Source organism: Desmodus rotundus, chromosome 11 (genome assembly GCF_022682495.2).
Source record: "Desmodus rotundus isolate HL8 chromosome 11, HLdesRot8A.1, whole genome shotgun sequence".
NCBI classification, from domain to species: Eukaryota; Metazoa; Chordata; class Mammalia; order Chiroptera; family Phyllostomidae; genus Desmodus; species Desmodus rotundus.
In genome coordinates, this window is record NC_071397.1 from 90,885,237 (window position 1) to 90,913,185 (window position 27,949).

Here is a 27,949-nt window from a genome sequence, read left to right on the forward strand (position 1 = left end):
GTTGTGAGAGTCCCGGTGGGAGAGCTTTGTTGCCCGGTCCCTCCTGTTAATACAGGTCTCTGGTGGGGGTGGGGGGGGGCTGACTATTTATGGGACAGATCTCTGGAAAGCCCCTAAACCACCGTCACTTTACTCCACCCTGTGGTATGAAGCCTCAGCCTCTGACCACACCTGCTCTGGCCGGAGTTCTCCACGCTCTGCTTCTTGCCGGGCCCCTGGCTCCCCCCCTCTGGCTGTGGCCCACTTACTAGCTCCCTCTGACCTCAGGCTCAGGCTCTTAGAGGAGGCCAACTGCCAGGGGACCCCCAGAGTGTGCAGGACAAAGGGAGGTCTGAGCATCTTCCTGGCAAAGCCGGGTCACCCTCCCATACAAGCTTGGATTTGTTTTACAATGTGTAGCCTCCTTATAGTTTTCTGATGGCAAAAGTGCAATACATGCATTATAATAAAAGCTAACATTTCCAAAAATGAATAAAGTGTAAGTTCAATGGATTCCCATATACTTTTACATCTACCACCATAAATAACACTTTAAACAGTTTGATGTATATCGTTCCAGATGTTTGTGTTTATGTAAGCAAATTGTCCTGCATGTTTATATCACCTTATAATTGACATATTTTCATTTGAAAATTCATCACGGACACTTTTCAGGATGGTACACGTAGATGTTCCTAATCCTCCCCGGGTGCTCAGGTTTCGTTGTAGAAAAGTGCCCGATCATCCCTGCGAATCAGTCTCCCAGTAAGGAACTCTTAAGTTCTGCCATATTTTGTTGTAATAAATCTTTTAGCAATGAAGATCCTTATCTCTCTGTCAAATTTTCTTAGAACGGTATTTTGGGTCTGACATCATGCATTTTTAATGGCTTTCTATACACAATGAGGCACTGTGAATTCAGTAGAAACCGTATTTTGAGTTTTGATCTTTTCCTGGACTAGTGATGGGCTGTACAGTATGGTCTCGTGATTCTGGGTAGTGGCAACAAGATGATTTTGTCCAACCACAGCGGATGTAAGTGTTCTGAGCATGTTCAAGGTCGGCTAGGCTAAGCTACGATGTTTGGTAGGTTATGTGTTTTACATGCATTTTTGACTTACGATATTTTCAACTTGTGATGGGTTTATCCAGACAAAAGTCAAGGAGCAGTTGGTCTTTCTCGGGACTGTACCTCTGCTTCACGGGGTACGCTCAAATGCTTCGAGTGTGTTTGCTGCTGAGTCTGCTTGTTCCAGTTGAATTTGGTGTTGGAATTATGTCATTTATTTAATCAATATATAAACCGAATAAGCATAGCGTGAAGGGTAGGGAGAAAGGGTTATTGTAAAAAAATTTAAGTTATATTTTTCATATTCCCAACTTAAACTAAAAATTGATAATAGCCGCCTACCCCTGTCATATCAGATACAGTGGCTTCAAATGACTGATAAGCTCCATCAACCATGTGACCATGTTTGCAAGTTAACACCCTCGCTTGATTTGCTTTGACAGTGTCGTCTATGGAAAAACACCCATAGTTGTTGGTGTGTTTGTGAGTTGGGTTATCTTTTCTCCCTAGAAACAGCTAAGAAACAGTGTCTGAGCTAGGGTATCATCTGCCTTGATGGAGTTAGCCCTCCTGTTGGCCCCCAGCAACCATGGCAGGCTCTTGTGATGCTCACAGAGAGTCCATGTTTAATGAACCCCATGGAAGAGAGGAATAGAAAATCAGGGAATCACAACTGCTACCCGTGAAAGCGAGAGAAGTCTGTATACAAACGTCTTGTCACCTTCTAACCTAAAACAACATTAGAAACGATTTTACAGCCCCTCCAAAATGAGCAAACCCTGTTTGCGACTATTGTAGGCACTTAGTGATTATTTGTTGGGCGTATGGATACACAGGGAAATGCATTTCTACAGGACTAGCTGTACAGGGATCTCAGGTTAAGTTGGAATGAGTTAAGAATTAAGTCACACTGAATTCATTCAACAAATATGTGTTTAGTACCAACTGTATACCTACCAGTTGGCTGGTAACTGCTGCGGCCACACCAAGCCACAGGGGCTAGAACTGCCCTCCAGATGTTGGAGAGAGCAGAAGACTCCGGTCCTCTGGGACACACGCAGGCGCGGCTTACCCACCAGAACCAGCACTCCCTGAGATGCTCTGGCCGTCTGTGCACCAGGCCAGTGGAACAGCAGGGCGTGAGGGGCAAAGGAAGCATTCCCAGCAACTCTCTGAGTTCTCGACATCTCCTCAGGCTTACTCAGGGCACTCACGCACCGACGTTCGTTACTCGCACTGTGTGGCATTTGACGAGGTGCTTACAGAAGCTACAGGGCCTCTCACGGCTGTTTTCTCTTCCAGGACATCAACGAATGTATTCTTGAAAACTACCCTGAGTGCTCCAACCCCCGGTTATTTTACATCATTCCGTATTTTTGTGGACAGCATCCCCGATGCAGGTAAAGACGGAAGGCTTGCGGGGACTACGGTGGCAGGATCTCTTGTCTCTCAACCTCTCAGAATTAAGTTAATATGTACTGTTAGTGTTTGAAGACCTTATTTGAGACTCTGAATGGCCCACAAATAAATAAAATCAACAAGTCCAGTTCTGACAAAGCCCTTGGGAACCACCCCATAAAGCTGTGCCCCTGGAATGCCAAACAAATTCTTTTTTTTATACTTATTGCTACAGAGCCATGAGATAGTAAGGACCAGGGGTGAGCACCAGCCTGCTCCTCCTTAGTGACTGTACCTCGTCAACAACGGTCCTGGCCTGTGTGGCGTGTCTGATCGGGGCTGAAACGTTCACACCCAAAATTTGATAGCATTTCTCTCATGAGACATACTTAGAAGAAAGAGAAGAAAGTACTTCCTAGTGATTACCTTCTTTAGAGAGTGACTTACTCAGATCGTAGGGCCCTCAGGGGGCCGTCTGCCCACCTCCTGCCTCAACATCCTGGGGGCACTTGTTAGGAAACCCCTGCTGATCCCAGTCTCTTCAGGGTGGGGAAGGCCTTCGTGACCACCCCCCAGGTGACCGTGGTCTGGCTGCAGTTGAAATCCACTGTGCTAGACAAATGTGCGGCCTGCAGAAGAAATGGTGGTAACAATGACGACTCTCTTTGTTTGCTTGGTGGGAAATAAACCCTGTTACCAGGAGTGATATTTTCCCCCAGAGAAAACATTAATTAGAAGGTCCTTGTGTTCCTGAAGAGGCCGAGGGGAGATAGCTGCTTCCAAGTTGCAGCTCAGTCACTGCGCTTTTCGCTGACACAGTGGTTATTGTTGTTGTGTTGAGTTTTCCCCAACACAAGAGTTTGTTTATGGTCGGGATTCCGGGACTAGAATTGTCAGTTTTCTGTTTCACCCTAAACTTCCTGAGTTGAGGAGGCCTCCCCGCCATCTCGCCCCTGGAATAAAGGACACCTGGTTCGAGATCAGTGCTTCAGATACTCAGACAGTTTAGGGCCAAATGACTCATTTTCTGTCACAATGAAGATATTCATTCCAGGAAACATGATACTAACTAACTCCCTCAAGCATTTTCTTAATTATCTATTTCCTAATCTTGGAGAGAGTACTCATGCTGTCTTATCTTGGATCAGACACCATGATTTTCAAAAACTCTTTTGAAATGTCACTTTGTCCCACCTTGACAACAATTACTTGAGTTAGGTAAGGGCTATTATTACAATTTTCCAAAAGAGAACCCTGGCGTGCCCTTGCTTCCTGGCGTGCCCTTGCTCCCTGAGACGGTGAGTGTCAGCCAGGCCTGGAGCCCCGCTCCTTCGATCCCCGTTCTTCCTCACTCACAACTTTGTCCGCTTGGAGAGCTGCTCTGCAAAGGAGATGAGGCTGTTTTCTTTCTATAATTGAGATAAATTGTCTTTAAACTCTTTAAAAGAATAAGATGATTAGCAGCCATGACCTGACCCCCATTTTGAGTCCCACTGAAATCCTATGTCAGTAAGTTTCATATTTCAAAACTTCTATCTTCATTTTATTTGTGTGGTCTTCTTATTAAAAAGTCATTCTAATCATCCTTTGATCCAGGTTTATTAGAACTAAGACCTAACTGCCTGTGTCTGTATCCTTCTTCCAACAAATATGTGGACCAGGGTCAGTAAGGTCGAGGGCCGGGCACACAGGGGAAAGTGATAGCAGTGAGCAGGTGGGGAGGACAAGGGCGAGGGTGCCCGTCGGGAGGGCCAGGGAAAGTTGCTGCTGGCAGCTCCATCAGCCGGTCCTTGAAAAAAATGGGGGTTGGCCTTATACAAATGGGGGTGACTAGGCAGAAGAGAGATACTTTCAGCATGCTGTTGCTGCATTGCAAAAATGAATCTCTGGTTTTTATATCCATAAAGGGAGCCTGGCGAGTGGGCCCTTGAAAGAGCAAAACTGAACGTGAATGAAAACTTCCTGCTCGTGGGGATTCTTGAAGAGTTGGAAGATGTGCTGCTTTTACTGGAAAGATTTTTACCTCATTACTTCAAGGGCGTGCTCAGTATCTACAAAGACCCAGGTAACTCTGTTAGCAAGCTCTTCCCTGTTCCGAGTGTTACCCACCTTGAAAAGGACTCAGGATATAAAGGAGTGAAATCAGCTCTTCTGTTCCCCTGATTTGCAAAGCAAGGTTAGAACCACGAGATACAAATGTAAAAGCCTTGAGCTTCAGGTCCAAATATAAACTCGCCATGTTTTAAAGGCTTGGTGGGGCCATCTCTGCCTTTGGAAAGTGAAATTGGCCCCGTGTCCATCAGCCTTGTCCTGAGCGAGTTGCTGGGTGAACTAATGAGCGGACTGGTGCATGTCTGGCATCCTCTGATGGAGAGGTGTGGGAGTATAGAAACCTCTCCCAGCGCTGGAGTGTCTCTGGTCTGTTTCTATTTGACAAAAGTGCCCGGGCGAACAAAATCCTGGCAAATAGAATAGACAGATCAGCAAACTGAAAATACAATTATGATTTTATTCTGCCAAGTGGAGTGGCTTCCAAATTAGAAGCAAGAAAGAGAAGGCAGCAAAGCAACTACAAAGGTTGCCCATAGTGCCACCGCAAATAGAATTACCTTCAGAAATTTATTTACTTTTGTTATTATTATTTTATCCTGAGAGAAAGACAAACGGCATTGTTTCTTTCTTTCCTATTCTCCTTAATCTTCTGCTGCCACAGCAAGCCGTGCACGTTTGGTCACTAGTCTGTTGATTGTTTTGTTGTTTTGTCATTCTGAAACGGGAGGCAGAATTCTGCTGCGGGGAAGTAACTGCAGCTGAAAGGCCCTTCCAGTGCAGCCTGCTGCCTCCCATTCCACAGCCAGGCAGGGGCCCCACACCACACCTGCGTCACTGGCAGGTAGGATGCCCAGGGTATCTGGTCTTCGCCTAGAGGAGCCTTCGGTCCTGTGCCATAATTTGTGCTGGAGGAAGATGGCTGGCTGGCGGATGCTGCCCTAGTCTCCCAGCTCTCTCGTTCCGAGATAAATCCCCATGCATGTACATGCAGGAACATGACCGGGAACCTCGAGGTGCCCTGCAGGTGTGTCTCCTCAGCAGGAAACGTGTTTGTAAGAACCAGAAGCATAATAAACCCTAAATAGTCAGTTTGGGGAACTAGGTCTTCCTTTGCCCTTCTAACAATGGACAATTTAAACAGGTTAAAGAATATAAAGAAACCTGCTGCGACCAATGTTTAGTTCAGTAAGACTAGACGGCTCTGGTCTTTGTGCAAGGAGGGGGGGGGTCTTATCCTAAATTAGATTCCTTTCATGAAAAGGTTTACATCATTCTGTGTTATTTTACCTCGCTTCATCGTGTTGTAGAGCGGATGTGTGTGTAATACACAGTAAGAGATAAAAGGCCAACTGAATCCTGCAGACACATAGTTGCCAAATGAGACGAACCCACCCTTGTCCCAGCATCTGGGGAGAGTATCAGTCGCCCATGTCACACACATCTTGGGACCTGGAACCAACACTATTCCAGGTCCCAGGACGCCACAGCTCAGGCCACCGAAGGTCGACCTCGGGGGTGTGGACCTGAGCACTTAGATGAGGACATTTTTATCTTTGTCCCTCTTAAATACATATAAACCACAAACGAAAAGCTTACCCTGTTGAACTGCTATCACCAGGTTGTATCACCTTGACCTCTAACTGTTTGCTTCGCTTAAATGTATGACTTCTCAAAAACTGTGGGCCTTGGCCCCATGACCTGTAGGCACATTAATTAAAGGAGAACATATTTCTGAAAACTGAATTACCATTAGCCCGTTTGCCTCTAGCTGCAATCTTTCCACCTATAAACCCAAGACTGTTTTCCCTTCGAGTGGGGCATAGCAGTGTAGTAAGACTCTGAGGCTTCCTCTAAGAGAATAAGGGACGTCTGATACTCCTGTGTAGTGAGATGAGAGGTTTCTACACACCCAGGGCCAATGGGGGACCAAGGGGCACCGTCCAGCTGTGCTAGTGGCTAAATCGTGAAACACATCTATACTGCCTTCAGCACCCCGCACCATCCCCCCAACAATGAAGTAATGAAAGGGGTGATTCACAGTACAGAGAGGGTCTTCAGGACCCGGGCCCGAATTCAGTTCCTGAATGGAACCAGTTGTTAAATATTCTGAATATCACCCCAGAATCACTCTTCAGCGACCTCACATTGTAAACACAACCGAGGAACCTCTGAGTGATTCTTTCTTCAGTCACTTCCACTGTTTCATGGTCTGAAATGGATACCCTGTGGGCTATCAATATTTTTCTTAGTCATAATTTCCTTTGGAGCTAAAATCACAGTGGTGTTAAAGGTGAAAGTAAATAAACAAATTGAAGACAGAGATTTTGTGAATATTTGTGATAGGAACGGTCATATAAACAGCCCTCTCATAAACCTTTGACTTGGCAAAGAACTGAGCTGTTCTAGTTCAATAGCGCCACCTAGCAGCCGGACATGGAACTAACTATATGACCTAATGCTAGCTCTTACCTTCCTCCTTCCAGGGCACCTGAAAACACCTGTGTCCAATCCTTTAACCCTGTATTTTAAATACTTTCTGCTACTAACATTACATTAGCATTTATTCTCAACCCATTTGCATTACAAATGTAAATATTCTCATGGCAATTTTTGTCAGGCCACCAACTATTACAAAGGAAAAATGTGTAATTCCAAACAAATGACTAATTTTTGACAATTTAAGTTCATTTATAAATTGGGTGCTTTGTTTTTAAAGATGATGGCTTACTTAAATGTTTTATAAACAATGACGATAAATAGAGTACAAATTTAAATATTATCTTTGTACTCGGCAGGAATGGTAATCAGACCTCCCACCAGAAGTATAATAGCACACACTCTTGAGTTCATTTGCTCTGCAGTATTTAAATCTGAAGACATTTACATAGAAAGTAACAGCAAGTATGTAGAAAGGAAATTTTAATGTAGTACCCTACAGGAAAAATACAAGTGCTCATCTAGCAATAAAAACTGTCTTTGCTAAGTTAAAACAAATACTACATGATTAAGGCTTGGCCTGTGTCTCATAAAGAATAGTCATTCATTAAGAAAAGAACAGTGAGGTGGGAGTTAGAAGAGACTTCTAGTCCTCTTTCTGGTCCAGTTCTGCCAGGACCCAGGGCAAGTGCATCTTTGGGTGGATGATCTCTAAGGTCTGAGTTACTGTAAGACTAAAATATCACAGAACATTTTAAGGCTGCTCTTTCTACCTTCCGTAGTGATTTCCAGGTTTAGTTTTGTAGGCTATCGCCACCTAGAGGACACAACGGAATCCTGGATGCAGTTTTTTGTTCAGAATCGGTTCTTCCCCATAACTAGTGATGTTCAAAAGATCCACAATGGGATCCCATCTCAAACTCTCTGGTCACGATGCCCAGCCCCTTCTCTGCATGCCTTATGCATTTTTGTCGAGACGACAGGGTGTCAGAATGATCAGAACACAGGCTCTCAAGCTGACAGCCTAGCTACAGCTGCCCCTCGGCTCCTCAACAGTGTGACCAGGGACAAGTATAACCCTCTAAACCTTGGTTTCCCCAGCTGTATAATATGCATAAACAATACTGTCTATTTCACAGGGTTGTTGAGAGACATACCTGACCAACTCCATGCAAAGCCCTTAGCCCAGGGCTCAACAAATGATAAGGACTCAATAATTAGTTATGGGCTGCCAGTCACATCAAGGGAGAGAGATGGGGCATGTGAGGAACTGGGGCGTCAGGCTCTCTTGTAAATTCTGAGAGAGAGAGAGAGAGAGAGAGAGAGAGAGAATGAATGATGAGAGAATGATGAACCTTGACTGATTTCGCCAGTTACAGCTGACCTCTGACTATGAAATTGCGTGCCTTTAGGAAATTGTATTCCTGACTTAAGAGACGGGATCCACTCTATTCTGACCACACATCTTGTCCCTGAAACAATCACAGGGAGTAAGTTCACCAGAACTGTTACTACAATGACAAACTTGGGGACTTACAAAACACAAATCATCCAAGTCACTGTTGGTTTTTTAAATTATCTGGTTTTATGTCTGAACTCTTACCAGAAATATCAGGGAGTAAAGATTTCAACATTAAATGAATCCCACCGTTGAGATGGGAGTGGGGCCAATTACCATTAACTTGTGCTGACTGCTGCATTTCCAGGCTGTTATACATTATGTTATTTGGTAGGTATAGGATAGGTGTCCAAAGGTGTAATGGAGTTTTTATTTTAAGTAAGATCCTAAGATTCAGTTCTTTTAAAACCTTCCGTTCATTTTGCATGTGCAGAATTATGCTATTAATGAATTAAACTTCGTCCAGCAGGTGGCGGTGCCTCCCCATTTTCCTCCAGGCCGCGCCAGTGGTTTCCTGCTGCAGAGTTCGCATCTGCATAAGGCTTGAGCACAGATGTACAGTTAGGCTCAATTTGGGGCCTAAAAATGGGATCCTGAATATCAAAGGGTTCCAAGTACAACTGAGTGCAGGAGTCCAAAGTGTGTTATATGAGAGCTAATTGGGGGCGGGGATGCGGTTTTACAATGAAACAAGTTTATGTGGGTTAAAAAAATATACAGTAATCTCCCCCGCTTATTCATAGGGGATACCTTCCAAAACCCCAATGGATGTCTGAAACAGTAGCTATTACTGAGCCCTATATATGCTGTTTTTTTCTCTACATACTTTCCTATGATCAAGTCTAATTTATAAATTAGGCTCAGTAAGAGGTCAACAACAATGACTAAAGATAGAATGGTTATATCAATAACAGTATACTTTAATGAATGTTATGTGCTTGTGGTCTTTATCTCTCCCCCTAAAAACATTTGCTGGACTCACCCTTTCACTGAAAGGGCGCACTTTCTGGCCTCTCCCTGGCGCATCCACATTGCCAGCATCGCCACTCTTGAGCTTTGGGGCCATTATTGAGTAGGATGAGGGTGGTTGAACACGGTTGATCTGATAACCCAGACGGTTACTAAGTGGCTAACAGGTGAATAGTGTATATACAGCGTGGCTGTGGGGGACAAAGGGATGATTTATGTCCCAGGCTGGGTGGAGATTGCATCGTGCTACGCAGAGCAGCACACAATTTGAAACTTCTGAATAGTTTATTTCTGGAGTTTTCCATTAAATATTTTCAGACTGTGGTTGACCGTGAAACCATAGAAAGCAAAACCGTGGATGAAGGCAGACTACTGTATCCCGTCAACTCTGGTTTTATAAAAATAGTCCGTCGTCCTACAATGTCTGGACTGAACTGCTGCTGTCTCTCGCCTCGCACTTCCATTTCTGTTTCCTATCTCCTCGTGCTTTTGTGCTATAACAAACCTCAGAGTGCTCTGGAGCCTGACAGAGACACAGCTCTTGGTCAGGAGGAATTCGTATTATATACATCTACAGACACCAATGAAGTTGTTCACAGAACTCTATCATTTATAAAGATAGGTCTGTATTCCAGACCACCCTGCGGTTGGCTCATCTGCATCAATGTTCTCTGTAAAGATTTGTTTTTCAGCAGCCATGTCGTGGGCTGGAGTCTAATCGTGTTGGTCCCGAAGAGTGTGTGTGTGTGTGTGTGTGTGTGCATCCGTTCATTCAAACAGCTCAACTCCTGATATACAGTGATCAAGTCTATAGCCTTGGGTCACAAGCACATTAGCCACTCCTACATAATAATTTGCAAAGCAGTGTACAGTTAGAATTAGAAAGCACTTTCAGATGGAATCCTCCTGAGGTGAGGAAGACAAGTAGTCTTTACCTCATTTTCTAAAGAAAGAAGTCAAGATTCAAAATGTCTGAGCAACTAATTTGCCCGCAGTTACCAAGTCCTAAGTGACCACAGACATTCGCACTTCTGTCCCCAGAACTACCACAGACACTGTGAGCTATGATGCTCCCAAGATTCTTCATATTTAATAACTAACTCAGAGGTTGTTAAGTATTAAACTCTCAGAGAATATATTGCAATAGAAGGTAAAAGCTTAAAATAAAATCTATAGGTTATGTTTTTTTAATTTTTAACTTATAGCTTACATTAAACGTTATTTTGTTTTAGTTTCAAGTGTACAGCACAGTGGTTAGACAGTCATGTGCTTTACAAAGTCTCCCCAAGTACCCCCTGGCACCGTGCATAGTTTTTATGATATTATTCCCTGTGCTGAGCTTCACATCCCCGTGACTGTTTTGTAACTACTAGTCTATAGTTCTTAATCCTGCCACCTTTTTCACCCAATTCCCTTCCTGTCTGTCAACCATCAGTTTGTTTCTGCATCTGTGAGTCTGTTTCTTTTTTGTTTGTTCCTTTACTTTGTTCTTCAGATTTCACATATGAGCGAAATCATCTGATATTTGTCTTTCTCTGTCTGCCTTATCTCACTTAGCATACGACTCTCTAGGTCCATCCACGCTGTTGCAAATGGTCAGATGTCACTTGTTGTGGCTGAGTAATATTCCATTGTGTATATGTGCCAGACCTTTTTCGTCCACTTGTATATCGATGAGCACTGTGTTGCTTCCATATCTTGGCAGCTGTAAAGAACACCGCAGTGAACATAAGGGTGCATATGTTCTTGCGAATTAGTGTTTGGGGTTTCTTCAGGTGTAGACCGAGAAGTGGGATCACTGAGTCCTAAGGCAGTTCCATTTTCACTTTTTTGAGGAACCTCCGAACTGTTTTCCACAGTGGCAGCACAATTGCATTCCCACCAGCAGTGACTAGGGTTCTCTGTTCTCCATGTCCTCGCCAGCCCTCAAAGAGACTACCTTGTTCACAAAGGAATGTGAGTTCAGAAATTGTCACCTATCACCAAGGTATTATCTTAAGTCAGTGTGTGGTAATCCACACAGAAGGAAATAATTTTGAAAATGGATCCATTTGACAGCGTTTGGTATCTTTCTGGTGCGGATGGGGGAGTGGTAGGGAACAGTATTGCTAAACTTCTAAAATAGTGTCTAAAAGTGACAACTAAACTCATATGACTGTTTTAACTGTATCTGTTGAGTAAATAGTTAAAATTCACACATAATGTAAAGCCCCCTTTAAATTAACTCCTAAATGCTTAGAGCTCTTTAGCAAATACTCTCCTGAAGGGAACTCTCTAACCACAGACTGAACTTCTTCAGCTCACGGCAATGTCTCCTTCTTATGAGGATTCAGCCTCTAAATGTGTCTAAATGTGTCTAATGGATTTCATGACAGCTTAAATTGCAGCCTAACTTTATAGATATAAAATATATAATATATAATAAAATATAACAAACATATTGGTATGCATAATAAATCTTATATTAATATATAATAAAACTATATATAATCACATATATATACTTTTGACCTCTTTAACTATAATTGTAAATTCTGTTGGAGATAATAATTACCTTGAATTATGTTTTTAAATGGATTTAAGTGGATTTTGCTTATTAATTTACCCCTGCCCTGGGGCCATCCCTTCCCTTCCCCAGGAGAGGACATCATCAATGCTATTTCCTGCAATTAACAGGAAAACAGGACTTAACTTACAGACATTGATTTTCTAGTAATAACTCTCCCAAAATAGTTCTCATCTGTGAAAACTGATGTTTAAATAGCAGGTATCACCTGAAAATACCAGAACAATTCAACAAGCACATTTGGCAAGTGTTGAGGTGTTTGCAGTGTGCCAGTCCTGGGGAAGGGCCGTCTCTAGGTAAAGAAAACAGTGACCAGCCTGGAAGCCGCCAGGCACAGGGCTGGGGGAACCCGTCCTAGTGCAGGGGTTTGTGCCAGGCCTTGAAGGGCACCCCAGTGCTCACCGAGTGGATGTGGGAGGAGGCATTTCAGGCTGAAGAAAACAATGTGAGTGCAGGCGTGGAGGCACGAAGGGCCGGGGGAGGCATAAGGAGTGGTCCGGCCATCCCCTGCTGACCCTGCCTCTTGGAGCTGGGTACCCCAAATCCTCATGGTCAGTCAGTCACCCTGCCACCAAGACAACCCTGCCAGAGGAAGGAAAAGTACCGGCAGCCTCAGCTCTCAATGTGGTACAGCCTGGAACTGAGCCACTCACACCCAGTCCCAGAGGCAGTGGCCAAGCCACATTGTCAGAGGTTCCTGTGTCATCCCCCCATTTCCTGCCCTCTGCTAAGCCTGACCACCACCTGAGGACCCCACACTTCCAGCAGTGCCTCAGGGATCCTGCCAGGCCCCTGTGTTGGAGTTTCTTCTAATCGCTTATTTCCCAGTCTCTTCACCTGAGATTCAGCCAGGGGCACCCACTGACTCCAGTTGATGCTGCACTGTCCCACGGGGGATCCCACTGCACCCCTCCAGACCCCAACCACTGCCCCGCCTGACCGCCTCGATCCCCCTTTCCCACCAGTATGGACGTCCCTTCAGTTACCAGTCACTCCCTCACCCAGGCATGAGCTGGCTGGGTCCCCTGATACTGGCTCTGGTCTTCCTGTCCTCCCTCGCTGGGAGCCTTGGCATCGCCGTCCCAGAAGTCTCCCCTAGCCCCCACCTCCCACTCCATGATCCCTGGGAAACTGAGCTAGGCTGCATCCCAACCCCATCCTCTGGAGAACCCCAGATGCCCCCTAGACACACGCACTCACACAGTGTGGCTAGGCGTGGGGGTGCGCACTCTTCTCTTATGATTCATTTCCCCGAACAAAAACCTGGCTAACTATATCTGGGTGTAGAGGTGAATTTTCTCTTCTTAAGAATTCAATCACTTGTACTTAGTGTTTAGTTGAGGTCGACAGTAATGTGCTCTGCACTGAGTAAGAGTATTACTAAGGGTAAAATTAGTCACCACAAATTTCAGTTTCTGGACTTTCCTGATAAACTCTGCAAAGCCGAAATGCTTCTACAGCCTGGAGAAAACAGATGAAAGAGAGACCTGGCCCCAGAGGGTGACCGTAGGTCTGTTATAAAAGACCCTGTGACCTCCCTGCCCTCATGCCGAGGCCCCTGTCGCCACAGAGGTTCCTGTGCTGATGTGGGAAGGGCAGTAGGCAGAGATCTCAGAGCTGTCTCTGTGCCCTTGGCTCATGGCCTTGCCTCGCTGACATTCTTTGCTTATAAAATGTACCCCCAGCTGGGGTGAAATACAATCCTTACCCATTTTTGTATGACTCAACATTTTATCATGGAAGCTTCTATTTTTGTTCGCCTAAATCTTTTTCAAATTAAAAATACCATTTCCTGGCCTGTATTTTTTCAATACCTCAGACATGCGATCAACATATAATGCCCCAGCTTTTCACATCCATCAAATGGCATCGGGCCGTGCGAGAACACAGCGACCACCTGCAAACACACCTGCACGCAGAACACTGCTGGTGTTGTGGCTCCTCGTGGGTTGTATTCAGTGCAGGCACTTCACTGTGCACAAACCCACAGAGAACTTCAGGATAACTCCCTACGGATGAGAGTGGGAGAGGCTTACTTGGTGCGTAGGGGCTTCAGATGCTCCGAAGGGAAAGTCTCACCTCCCCCGCGTTTACCCGGGGCTGCTAGGTACTTCTTTCTGCTGCCGCGTCCGAGCCAGACACCACTGTGGCTACGTTTCAAACCATGATGTGCTCCCAGAATTTCACCTCCCTGTTTTCTAACATTTTATGTAGGAAAGTAATGTGTGCACGCGATTAAAAATAAAGTAGTACTAACAATGTGTCATGAAAAGCAGCAGTCTCCCACGCCAGCCCTCCCCGTCACGAAGTCTGGTTCTGCAGAGGCAAACCCTCTCGGCCCAGTTAGCAGTTTCTTCTGATAATCACCACACTATTTATAACTAGTATGTGCAGGCTGCTGCTTCTTGGTTTATTTATCTGAGACATTGTTTTCAGTTCTCATATTCCATCACCCGTACCTCTCCTTCCTCCCCTCAGTCTTCCTAATATGGCCATGGCCGCGTTTTAGGTGCATAGTCCCTGTTTATGTGACTGTGATGTATGCATTTGTCTGTCGTCAATCCAAGTAGCATGCTGTCATTTTGTTTCATTTCTTGCATAATTTGTCAGTTTCCCTGGAATTAATTATTGCCTTGGTTTTGTTTTCATTTGCTTAGATTTATTTCTATCAAAATTTTCATATGTGCCATTAGAGCTGTTGTATCCATTTTACTTTTTATATATATTTTTTCAATATTACCATCCCATTGTCCCCCCAGCCCCGGGCCACTCCTCTCCTCCACCCAGAGCTCTGCCTTCCTGTTTCAACCTGGCTCGTTGGCAACTTCCCTTTACCACAAGGCTGTGCTGGGTCCCTGTTCTCTTGAATCCCATGAATCCTATTTCCTGATTTAATGACTCATCTCATTCCGGGCGATTTTCAAGTTGCTCCCCCATCAAAGGTACATGGAAGGAGGTAAATTCCCTGAGTCGTTGACCGCTTGAAGACTCCGAATTCCACTCTCTCACTGGGTCGCCCATGGTGGCTGCGGGTGGATTTCTTCTTGCCCACATTCCATTTTCCACCTCTTTTTCTCTGATTTTGTTTCCTCTCTCTTTCTCCTGGAGTCTTCCCTATATTCCTTTCATGAAATTTTGTAACAATAGCCTCAGTGTGCCGAGTATTCAGCAGACACTTTTAAGCTGAACATTCACGTTTTTCATTCCTGGGAATGCTTCTTGTTTTATTTCTTTTGTGATCTTATCGCCACCCTTTTCTCTGTTGCATTTCTGGAATGCTGTTGGCCGGATTTTGGGGTCCCTACGCTCTCCCTTTCTATGTGCTTTATTATCTTTTCCTCTCTAAATTTTCATCTCTTCAAATGTTTACATCTGGAACAGTTCCTCGATGTGTATTCCTATCAGTCTATTGAATTTCTTCTTTTCCAATAACTCTTTTTAAATACTTTTTCTTTTTACATAAGATCTTCTTCTAATTTGTTAGATGCAATATTACCTTAAAGGTCTGAAAATTACAGAAATTTAAAAAAAGGTTTCCATTCTTTCCCTGCATTATTTCTATCTGCTCCAAGTTCCTCTTCACTGTTTTCGTTGGTCTGGGCCTCTTTCCCAGTCTAAAGGCTTCCTTGGTGACTTTCGTCAGGATTTGTATTTGAGGGTGAGGCGCCAAAGAGCTCGTTGAAAGGACTGAGCAGTGGGAGAGGCTTACTGGCTAACGGACTCCACTTGGCATGACCAAGCAGCACTAGACGGTTTGCTGGAAAAAAAAAACAAAACATTTGTTAGTGATTGTACGTCTTGTTTCTCTGGTGCTGATTCAGTTTTCCCACGGAAGGATTCCCTAAACATTTCCTTGGGGGTGGGAGGTTAGCTGGGGGTAGGGGAGGGGGATGTACATGTGGTTGCTGGTGGGGGAACAGAAGCGGAAGACCCTCATGCACTGTACCATTCACTTAATTGTCCTTCTTTTAGTCCGTGCCTCTCCTTTCTCTCCCGTGGGTTAGCAGATCAGTCTGGAGCCTCTGCCCAAATTCTTTGGAAACCAGTACTAAGATTGGCTTCTCGGAGGCCACGGAGAATGCCCTGCAGAATGGGGAAAGAAGCTTCACAAGATATCTGACTGCCTCATGCCCCGCTTTCCATCCGGGACACCTGGTGCCACCCTGTCTGTGTCAGGGGTTCTGTGGGGAGAGCTGTCCCTCCTGACGTAGGTCCCCTTCCGCCACCGCTTCAGATGTGCTACTTCTGCTCAAATATATTCCTCCAACCGCTTTTCACCTTCCAGAAATTGGTTGAGGTCTTTCTCTGACTTCACTCTCCAATTCTTTGTTCTTGTGATCTTGCAATCACAAAGAATAAAATTATCATTCTTTACCGTCATTTTTGCGAAGGTTTTCAAAGGAGAGGAGTTGAAGGCATGTAATCAGCCTACTACATTTAGCTGGGAATGTCCTAAGCACCTGAACTTTAAGATTCTGATGACCAGTTTTGTGTTTATGGCTCTTAGCCAGATCTCTTAGGTACGCTTCTTTCCTGGGATAGCTGCATAGCCAGTGTGAATCGGGCTACCTTAGCGCTGCTGTCTTCAGCATCTGTGTCTTGGTGAAACAGTACTGGTGAGATTCCAAAAGCAAAACCAACGAACGAAAACAAGATCATCTAATGATAATTCATTAATTAAACTCCATTGGGTTGTTACTGAACAATGTGGCCATCATGAGGCCCCAAACTACTATGTCTCTCCAGTTACCTCGAAGACAGACCAGGGCCCTGTTAACGATCTCTTTGGTGGGAGAGAGGGTCAATTATAAGAACTAGTAAAAAGACACTCGTCACCCGAGGCGGGGTGCACAACCATCCGGAGACACATTCCAACACATTCCAGTGTAATTTGGTGGATGCATGCACCTGAAGCTCCTGTGCTGTCACATGTCACTTCCCCACTGCAATGCAAGGACACTTCCCGGCACTGGGGGTGGGCGGGGGGCTCGGTTCGAGAGCACTGTCAGCCAGCTCTTGGCCCTAAGAGAAAGCAGCCATTGAGAGGGGTTCTCGGCAGCAGCTGCCTGAGTAGCGGTAGCAGCAGCTCATATAACAAATGTTTCATGACGAATGCAAACAAAAGCCAGCTCTGAAATTCCAGCCACGCCATGTCCAAGCCCGTTCAAAATCGTATACCACTCGATTCGACTTTTTCCCCTCTAAATGCATTCCATACGAGCCGTGGTGTTGGGAAGGCTGGGATCGCCTGTGTTCACTCAGAAAGTGGTTTTGAAAGCCCAGACTGAAAGGAAAGTAAGTCAGTGGGAAAACAGACTCAAAGTAAACACTGGGGCTCAGGTGCGGGAGGTGTGTTTGTTTTCCCCGGCCAGGCTCACCTCCTGGAGCAGGCTGGAGGCTGGGAATCGGTTAGCAGGGCCCCTGGGGCAGCAGTGGCCCTGGCGGGCTGGGGCTGCTTGTCTGAGCCTGGTGTGAGCTCCTGTTCCCGTCCGCAAGCTGTTTTCTTCCAGCCTGTGCTAAGACAAGGGCAGCATGGAGCTCAGCCTTCAGAATCTCAGATGGGGATTTGGCATGGCTGTGATCTTTTTTGAATGACTTATTTTCATTGTAGTCTACAATAGCCAATCTGAGATGGATTATAGGGGGGAAATGAGAGACCGTTTGAGCAGCGCTGGTGTGGACTCTCCTTCTGGCTTGGGCAGCTCAGGTCAGCAAGCGGGGGAGCCGTCCAGTCCACGAGACCACTCCCACAGCATTTCGGGTTTATGAGGCACCCTGATTCTTCCCTATGCTTTCATTTTCTTGGCTTCAAAGTTGAAAGTGCTGCTCCACAGAAATGGTCAAACTTCCAAACGCAAAGAGGTGTGATACTCTGAAACTCTGCCTTCCTAAAACGGGTGCCTTTTGGAACTAAAACCTTTAAAAGTGGCAATTCACACTAGGATAGCCCTCGTACAGTCCATGAACCCTTGTACCTTAGATTTACGCCAGCTTACCTCCTCCTCACAAGTGCATTAGGTAGTGTCGTAGGTTGAATCGCGGCCCCTCAAAAGGTACATGTGTTGACATCATAACCCCCTGTACCTGTGACTGTGACCTTTGGAAATAGGCCCTTAGTAATCATGTTAGGATTACATGATTACATAAGACGGCACATTGGCTGGGAGGAGAGTTCAGTCCAGTGACCGGCATCTTTATGAAGAGAGAGATTCAGAGACACAGGGAGGAAGGAGGCAGAGATTGGAGTTACGATGCCACAAGCCAAGGAATGCCAAGGATTGTTGGCAAACACTGGAGCTAGAGAGAGGCAAGAGAATTCTTCCCCAGAGCCTTCAGAGGGAGCACAGCCCTGCTGACACCTTGACTTTGGGGTTTCTAACCTCCCAAACAGTGAGCAGATAAATTGCCACTCTTTTAAACCACTGGTCTTTTGGTAAATGTATGTCAGCCCTAGGAAACGAATGCAGATAAGAACCCTCTTCAGCTCCACTTCCAGACGCAGATCTGGAGGCTCCGACCTAAGGTCTGCTCATGCTTGCAGCAGCCTGCACGTAGCAGAGGCTGGATCTGAACAAAGAGGAGCGCTGCTCTCTGCACCAGATCGCCTCCCCCTGTCGGAGGCAGGGAAGAGAATCATCTCACATTCAGAGAAAGTGAAATAAGCGACTTTACAGTGATACAATGACATATTATGAAGCCATTGGGATTTTATGTTGAAAAACTATTCATGACATTGGAGAATACTCTGAAAAACAATATGAAAAATCAGATTCAGTATTATATTTATATTCTATAAGACATGTTTATAATACACACACATAATATGGAAGGAAAAACCACCGAAAGAATAGCGGTTGTTAATTGTGCTCATGGATTCTGGGTACTTTTTCTTTGCTCCTTTAGCCTTTTCTGCATCGCCTGCCTTTACTATAATCAGCGTGTCTCGCAGATAGCCACCGTGCATTGCGTCCCTGCCACGTCCAGGCACCGTGGCCAGTGCTCTGCATGCATATTCTTCATCGTCACAGTGGCATGGCAAGCTAGATATTGTTATCCACCTTCCACAGAGGAGAAAACAGCCCTGACAGCCTGCGGACCGTGTCAGAGGTCTCTCAGTCGGTGAGAGGCGGAGCCTGTCTGGCCCAAACCCCTGTGAGCTTTCCAGCAGGCTTCGTGGCCTCTCCCACTTTCATGATCAAAAAAAAAAAAAAAAAACATAGTGGGAAGGGGGACAGCTGAGCATGAGGAAATGAGGAAACAAGAAGAAACCTGTGGCCCTCAGGCAGGGCTTGCTCAACCTCAGTCAAAACTGAAGTCGTTTTTTAAACAGAGTATTGAAACAAATTTTATTCCTTTAGTGTACCATATAGTTTTACCATGGGATTTCAATTTTCAATTGTCTGATTCTGTGTGTCCATTATTTTGATCTGATCTTTATTTTTATTATTTGTGTTTTTGCCTGAAAAATATCTACATACTAGCAGATGAGCATGGTAAAAATAGAATCATAGGTATATATTTTTTACTTAGTTCAGTCTGTGAAAAGCCTTCGATGGATGGTATGCGTCCCTGTTAGGCGGGTGTGTCATTTCTGGAGGTGCTAACAACTCAGCTCCATGGCACAGCTTTTGAAGAGGTCACGGGCATCGTGGTAAAGACTCCCAAGGTCTCTACTTACCAGATTCTGATTTTATGACCTGAGAGCATTTTCTTAGCTATCTTACTAATACGCTAGAGCAGAAACGCTCTTTGGCCCAATGAATGAATTGTGCACCGTGCTCCTCTTTGCTCTGAGACCAGTCTGCAGCCTTCTTGTAAGAGCCCGGTGGGTGTCAGTTGGGCAGAAATGTCACCTTCCTTCACAACATGTAAAGCCCATCCTTCCCAGGAAGGAAATTTCCTGACAGGGAGAGGCAACCAGGTCACTTATTTAACAAACACTGATATCATGATTACTATGGGCCAGGGAGCGCGTGAGCACTTAGAGATATTAACCCACTTCATAGTCATCAGACTTGTCTCTAGGGCTGCTGGGGATCACCCACTGCACCTGCCTTCTGCTGAGTCCTGCAGACCCCACGGTGGTGGAGAGTGCCAACAGTCTCTGGTTAATGTGAAGTGCACACACCATGGTTAGGATGTCAGTTAAGTGTTTGTTCTCTCCTGTAAATGAAGACCCAAGTCCATGTATCAGTCAAGCTTTGCCCATAGCCAGAATGGACCCTGCTTATTGCAATTAAATGACGCTCCTCTGCTGCATCTTCCTACCCTCTCCTTCTAGATAGATTTGCCCCACGCCATCCCTGCACCTGGACTTGCACTATTCCTGGATGGTGTTCCCGCCCCTTAAACTGCCCACTCCACGCTAACCGTCCTGGGCATCAGAACCAACCTCTCCCAAAGTGTAGCTGTCCTGTGGCCCTCTCCCTCAGAGACGATTCTACAAGTATGAAGATATTAACAGCTGACAGTAACACAATTTGTCTTGTCCAGGGGAATTTCTGCTACTAACAACAATAATAGTAACTTCTAGAACAGTGCCTTGCACATTGTAGGAATTCAATAAAAACTCATTGAATGAATAATGAAGGCATGACCTGTGGTAAACATTGTATGTGGACTCCCTAATTTAATCTTCAGAACAACCCAATAACATAGATAATTTTATTATTTGCATTGTACAGATGAGTAAACTAAATTTAAAGAGATATTAAGTGATACATCATTGTTTTATGGGGAGATTCCTTAAAAAAAGAATCATTTTAGATACTTTTTCTTATATGTGTACTGAAAATGATTTTAAAGAGATTTTTAGGAGAAAATATGTTGCTTTATTCACCTAAGTTTGGTGCAGTAGAAACATAGGAAGGTGAAGTAAACTTTCATTGGGGTCAGTCCATTGTCTTACCTTCTTGACACTTTCATTCAGCGCATGAGCAACAAGGGCAGAGGATGGAGCCTCGGTGGCCTGAGGGTGTGGTAATACACTCTATACCCCAGCAGACTGCCCTAGGTCACACAGCACCAGGATTTGGACCCAAGCACAAACACCACACTAACCGCCCCCTGCGGTTTCCCCTGAGGTGTGACACTCTGCTGCAAGGGAAGAACTTGTCAATGGTAGAGATCCAGGTGTGGGCCGTGCGACCACAATGAGAGCTTTTGCCAAGGAGTGGATTTCAAGTAGCCCCTTTCTTCCTCCCAGCAATCATACCATTCACATGACTCTCTGTTCTGCCCACAGCACATGTGCTCAATATGAAGGCCACTCTATGGTCGACCCCTTACACTGGCCCATCCCATTTGCTTTAAATGAAAAAAAAATTGTGTGTGCCTGCTTTCTTTTTCTGGGAAGCAATTTTCTGGGAAGTGCTTTCAGATTTGCGTAGGCATTGCCAACCTCAGACCAGTAAGGATCACAGACTGTGGCGAGACCAGCTCTCCAGGTCTCTCCCGCTCACACCTCCCCCCGCCTTTCCAGTGGCTGGTCTCTAGGAGGGTCTGACCACTGACAACATGGTCCTTCAGCGGGACTGTGAGCCCCACCCCACCACAGCAGTGTAAGCCCCATGGGTGTGAGCCTAGACACAGACAGGCATGACCTGATGGAGAACGACCAGGAGGGCTGTTGAGTGGGCTCTCAGTGAGAGGAAGTGGCCTGATACAGACTGAGGTCGGCCATATTCTTCAGAACCAAAATACAGAGCTGACGCTCCAAATGGTAATGAAGCCTTGTGTTTGTTCAGGGTGATGTTTGGCTCTGCCCCACCTCTAGATTTCCACATTATAGCGTAGAATATTGTTTGTATAAGTATAATAGGGCATATGAGTTGGTTCTTGGCATTGGTCGTGGAAGATTAGCTTACTTTCACCAACCCAGAATCAGCCCCAATGGCTATCAAGAAAGACCACACAACTCCCAGAGTGTCTATAAGTAGATACCAAACCACATGTGTTACTAGTCTTGATCTTAGACCATATTATTATTAACTTCGCTTTGGCTGAAAGAAGGCCCCATCATATTGTTAAAATAGAGTTTCACAGCCTTTAAGTGACTAGGGTACGTCACTTTTAAGATGTTTTTCCAAAAGAAAATGTTAAATCCCAAATACATTTTTTGGCTGAATAGTTGGTTTTAATGGTCCAGAGTCAAAAACTGTAACTTAATTCCTTGTAAAACTAAAATCAATTTCGTGAGGGTTCTGCTAAACAGTTCCCTCTGTTCAGCTGGAGATTTCTCCTAGTTCCTAACCCTTACCGTATATTAATACATTCTTTTGCAGTGCCAATGTTTTTCCATTTAAAAGAATTCTGTTGTCAGTATCTGACTTCTGTTGACATACAGTAGCTTATTTGTGGCCTCAGTTATGGTACTGTGGTTACAGTTTCCCGTGTCTCTCACTCCCTGTTTCCCTGGTATCTGCGAGGGAACACAGTGTCCAAATAACAATCTACACCTGCAGGTTCCCAAATTTGCTTTCCCAAGGGGATGATGGTTGTGTGTGTTATTCAGAAGTCTGCATGGCTAGGTCGAACTTAATGCTAAGTGTGACTGGTATCTTCCATATCTCATTCATTCATGGGTGTCTGCTACGTGCCTGTGGCTCCCACTTAATACCACTAGAGACGAGAATGCTGAGCCCTGCTGAAATGCAGTAATGTATCTGGAGAGCTCCTAATACAGGTCCAAGTCATTTTCAAGTTTGCTTAATAATGTTCTCAGAGGTCTAATATTTGGGGCACAAATAGCAAAACTTCTTCCAAAAACACGTGCTTTAGATATCAGATTAATGTTAGCCCTTGCAAAAAGGAATCCACCCAAAAGAAAAAGGCCAATATACCAGCATCAAAGGCCTAGTGTTTTGTTTTGTTTTACAAAATGAAAAAAAAAATCTTACCCCAAAGTGAGCACACATTGCTGAAATAATTGATGTCTCATCAACAGTATGACAAATTCTGTAAGTTGGGAAGTGCCACTCTTCATTAGGCGAGGAACCCATGTGGTACTGTTTTCAGATTTAGAGAGATTTAGGAGTTCTGAGGTTAACTCCTGGGACACAGTCTTTAGATAAAGTGTGGGTGTGTGGATGGCTTTTATGGCTGTTAAGGATTATTTATAATGAGCTCTTTGGGCTCAGAAACTAGATATTTAGAGTTCATCTTTTTATGGAATTAATTTCTTTTGAAAAGTGTTCCTATGTTCCTTAATTTTTCATAAGTTCCCCTTCATTTTTTAGTAAATGTTGTTTTTTACTAAGGATGCAGTGCTACAGAGAAATATGAGAAGGAATTTATTTGGTCTGTGAACTCAGTTCGGTGTTGTTGAATGCCTATTGTGTCCAGCCCAGCCAGCTGCAGGAAGAGCCCACCAGGAAGTGCTTCTTGGTGCGGGTTTGGGTCTCCAGGGACAGTGATGAGCATCCTGACTCTCTTGTTCACTCAGGGGCGGTTATGGGAGGTGCTGGCTTGGGAAGCGCCACATGATTCCAGAACGGGGTAGACACTTCACACATGGAGCAGCTCTCTGTTGGGGTTGAAAGACTAAACGTAAAGTCAACCATATTCTCCGAGAGAAAGCAGTAGGGTCTTCAGAAGCAAGGCAACTTCTGGTTCTCTGTTTCCTTTAATCAACTTTGTGGGACTTCATGTTACTTTTTATTTAAAGGGAGATAGATCACCTTACAGCTCCATCATGTTGCCAGTCACCCAAGTGTGGAAGCTCGAAGTCCTTTCAGTTATAATTAAAGATAGCCATTCCCCAGAAGTTCTGCTTGCAAGCACTAGAGACAATCTCCAGCTCACCATAGAATGCACAGGGGCCAGATTGCTGGGTGCCAGGCATGCGTCTCTCAATAACTATTGTTTCCCCAAGGCCACAGTCATGACATATCCAATAGAGAATTGGGGAGAGATTTCCCTCTTAAATCCATGCAGAGCTTTAATGCACTTGGATGTGCTTATGCCTGGAGTGCACCATTGCAGCCCTGTTTCTGGAGCCCAGAGTTTTACTTGGTGGACAGAATCTACTTGTAAATGGCAATGACTTCAGCCCTATCCTGAAAATTTAATGAAAGTAGGCTCACAGGTTTCTTTGGGTTGGAATTGGGCAGGCCACCCACCACAAGTGTTATACACAGGTCCCAGAGCCAGCTACTGACCAGAGTTTGGTTCCTCATTGCCCGTCAGCAGGCTGAGGAGTTAGCTGAGCTTTTGGAAGCCTAGTCGACTTCACCTTGTTCTTGACAGTATATTAGGGAGCTAATAGCTGCACTTTAACAAAGACTTTTTCTATTAGTAAGGTTTTCTTTTCCTTTCCTGAGATGAGAAAGCAGTGTCACATAAAAATCAAGGTCATGGCCTTTGGAGCCAATATACAGGTTTGAAATCAGCTCTAATTTGTAGCATCTATTTAATCCTGGGCCAGTTCCTTAAACTCTCTGTGTTTCAGTTTCCTCTCTGAAAGAGGAGGATAGTAACCCGGGCTAAGGATTAATGGAGATAATGTATTCATGCGCAAATGTACAGTTTCCAAGTCACTTTTCTAATCATTTTATTTGATTCCTCATTTTCAGTCTCTAGTACGGCAGGGTTTTCAACAAGCGCTCAAGCTAGTTCTGTCTTTGAGTTTCAAAGAAGAGCAACACTGTTGTTCCCAAGTCTACTTGTCATAGTCTTGAGTTCCAGTGTTCCCTGGCATGATGCATGCTGGTGGGTGGCCTGAGACCTCTGCTGGCTTTTCAGCCTTTCTTGTGGTAGTGGAACTGCCCATTTAGCGCCTAGTGATCTGGGCAGCTTGACTTCATGGAAGTATCTCTGTTTGGAGTTTAGGAGGAATTCTTTTCCTTCTGCATTAGTTTGAAAATCACCTTTGAAGTCACTAGAGTTGTTTTCTAATGCAAATGTAGAGGTCACTTAAAGTTGACAGACCACATCCTGTGAAACATTCCCACTTGTTCTTCTAGCTTATTTTTAGTATAAACCAAGAGTAAAACGACATACACACCCCAACTCAGATGTAAATTGAAGCCAGGCTTTGTTTCTTGATATCTGTGAAATGGAATAAGTAAGCTAATGGGAAAAAAATGGTGCTAATACTTGGTCTCATTCTACTAGTACTTGCTAACGCCTAAAACATTGCGTTTTCAAGAATGGTTCTGTGACCGAAGCCCTTATTTCTTTAATGGACTAGAACTAGGATTTTTAACACCAAGGCTCAATGGTCAGAGTCATGCAAACACATTTTCATAACCATTTATGGAGCATTTCAAACATAAAGTCTTCTTGGCTTTCTGACATCTAATCTTTTGTGCTTTCCCGCATCTAGGCCATTTCTGTGCTGTGTGCTTTAAGCGGGCTCAGAATTTTTCATCAATAGCTCTAGCTCTTGAGAGACCCCAGAATTTCTACTTGAAAGGTGAACACCAAACTTTACTTAGGGAACAGCAACCACCACAGAGCTGCAAAACACGGGGGTAACACATGTCCATGCATGAAAATGCAGATTATTATACAAATGACATTTTTCTCAAATTGGCATATAATTTAAAGAAAAATTTTTTAACTTGAAGTGATTCTCAGCCTCATCTGGAAAAATAAACTTGTAAAATGGCCAATGATTTACAAAAAAAATCAAAGGCCATTTGCCCTACAAGATTCTAAAATATGAGAAAGCTCCTGGGCTTCATATGATAATGTAAAGGCAGAAACTCAGACAGACACGTCAATGGAACGAAACAGATGCCAGCGTAGAAGTGACATGCTGTACGGTAGAGATCTCTGTGAAGAGAGAGCAAATAAAGGTGTGAAATGGTTAGTTAAATGTTTACAGAAAAAACAGAGTCTCACATTGTACCATGGGCCTTAATACATTTCAGATGGCCAGGGAGTGAATTTTTAATAGAAAAAAAAGAAATAAAAGAAAAGATAGATGGCCATTTCTGCAATGATAGTGTTTTGCTAAGGATTTACTAGGCCATAAAACACATATACATACAGAGAGTCAAGAATATATTTTACTAAAACTTAAAGTAAGCACATTTAAAGCTACTTAAGTGAACAAAAACATTTGCAACAATGATAAGATATCATATGGTTAATATCTTATCATTAGTATATAGACTTTTTATGAATCCATAAGAAAGACACAGGAAAAAAATGGAGAAAAAGGAATACAAGTGGCCAATAAATATACTTGAAAATAAGCCCAGCCTTTACTAATAATCTAGGAAATGCACATTATAATGTGACCTTATTTTCTATTAAATTATTGTTGTCTGTTAAACGGAGAAGCACTAAGCAGTATGAGTGCTCTGTTGATGGGGAGAGTGCAGAGAAATGGCATTGTAGGAAATAATTAGAAATAATTAGGAGATTGCTGGAGGGAGAGCAAATTGGTCCAATCTGGGGTACAGAGTAATTTAATGACACAGAGGAAGACCCGACGTCATGGCTGGAAACTGATAGAAATATCCTGCCTCTTGAATGTAGCAGTAGTTGCATGTGTATGTATCTGTCAGAACCCACTGAATTGTATTAAATGCCTATGTTTCTTTTTTTTTAAGATTGTATTTATTTATTTTCAGAGAGGGTAAGGGAGGGAGAAAGAGAGGGAGAGAAACATCAATGTGTGGTTGCCTCTCAAGTGCCCCCTACTGGGGATCTGGCCCACAACCCAGGCACATACCCTGACTGGGAATTGAGCCTGTGACCCTTTGGTGCGCAGTCTGGCACTCAATCCACTGAGCCGCTCCAGCCAGGGCAAATGCCTGTGTTTCTTAAATGTAAGTTATTTCTTGATGTTTTGATAAGCAAAATAAATGTTCATAGCCTTTGATCCAGTCATTCTAATTCTAGAAAAAAAATACAGACAAATGTATAAAAACTATTATAAGATGTTCTTCACAGTATACTTAACAACCGCAAAGCAAAACAGACTTAACTATTTACAAATAGAAAAACGGTTAAATTTTGATACATCAATTGGAACACACACTCAACTATGAAAATTGTGTTTCAAAAACATTTAAAACATAAGCAGTTTCTCAAAATACAATGGGATATGAACTGTGAAAGAAAGGGATAGCTAATAATATTTACAATACGATACCAATTTTATTAGAAAAATTACATACACACAGGAATATAATGAAATTGAAATATCTCAAAGTGTTCACGCTCATGAGTCATATTCCTGTGTGGTAGGATTACTAGTGATTTTAGAAAAGTTATTCATTTTCGGAAAATAATTGAGTGGTCAGATAAAAATTACGTGTGCCAGAGAGAAGCAGAAACAGTGTCCACCAGAACACTATGGTATTGCTAGAATCACGCATATCTCAATCCCCTCTCTTCCTTGTACTTTTCTGCACACTCAGCAACATTGACCCCACCCCACCCCCAAGCAAATGAAGAGCGTCACTCTCTAGGGGGCAGCACAGACTCATGCAGATGCAATCCAGTGTTCAAGGTTTTGTCCTTGGGCCAGCCTCTCTAAAGACCTCCAACCCCTTATCAGCAACTCTCCTTTGGATTTTACAAATTGCCTACCAATGTCTAGCCAATGGTTCTTTTAAAGTTCATCTCTAGTTACATACATGCACACACAGCCTTTTCTGGACGTATATAGGAGCTGTGAATTTGTGTGAAGATTTCTAGCCCTGAAATACTAAAATTCAATGACTCTACTTAACTCTTTAATAGTCTTGAAATTTTTATTTTGCTTTAGGAACTATGGTGTAAACACCGTAAGGGCAGGAATTGGCTTCCTGGGTCTGCATCCTTGACCATGTGGGGCAATCACGCAGATACTTAAGATGGTTTAATTACATGAGGGTAGCTCATAGATATTTTCTATTGCAGCAGGACCATCCTTAACCTGAAAACAAATTGACTTAACTCTGCAGTAGCTGACTTGACTTCTCCCCGCAAGTCATCAGCATTAAGATTAAATGTCGGTGTGACAGTTTAGCCAAACCAGATGTGAACTGTGCAACTCTTTCCATGGCAGGGACACAGGTTGAAATGTGTTTAAATGTGCATCCTTCACATGTATTTTTATTGAGTGATTACAGGCGGCACTTGA

The 27,949-nt window shown here is 44.0% G+C and overlaps 1 protein-coding gene across 3 annotated transcripts in view; it reads left to right on the forward strand.

The window, feature by feature from the left end:
• Positions 1 to 27,949, forward strand: part of UST (uronyl 2-sulfotransferase) — a 281,093-nt gene that overhangs the window by 219,939 nt on the left and 33,205 nt on the right. For all 3 annotated transcript variants that reach the window (XM_045188889.3, XM_024551949.4, XM_045188888.3), the window contains exons 6-7: positions 2,351 to 2,448; positions 4,354 to 4,511. In XM_045188889.3, coding sequence (XP_045044824.1) covers positions 2,351 to 2,448; positions 4,354 to 4,511 — 256 coding nt within the window. The remainder of the gene's footprint in view (positions 1 to 2,350; positions 2,449 to 4,353; positions 4,512 to 27,949) is intronic.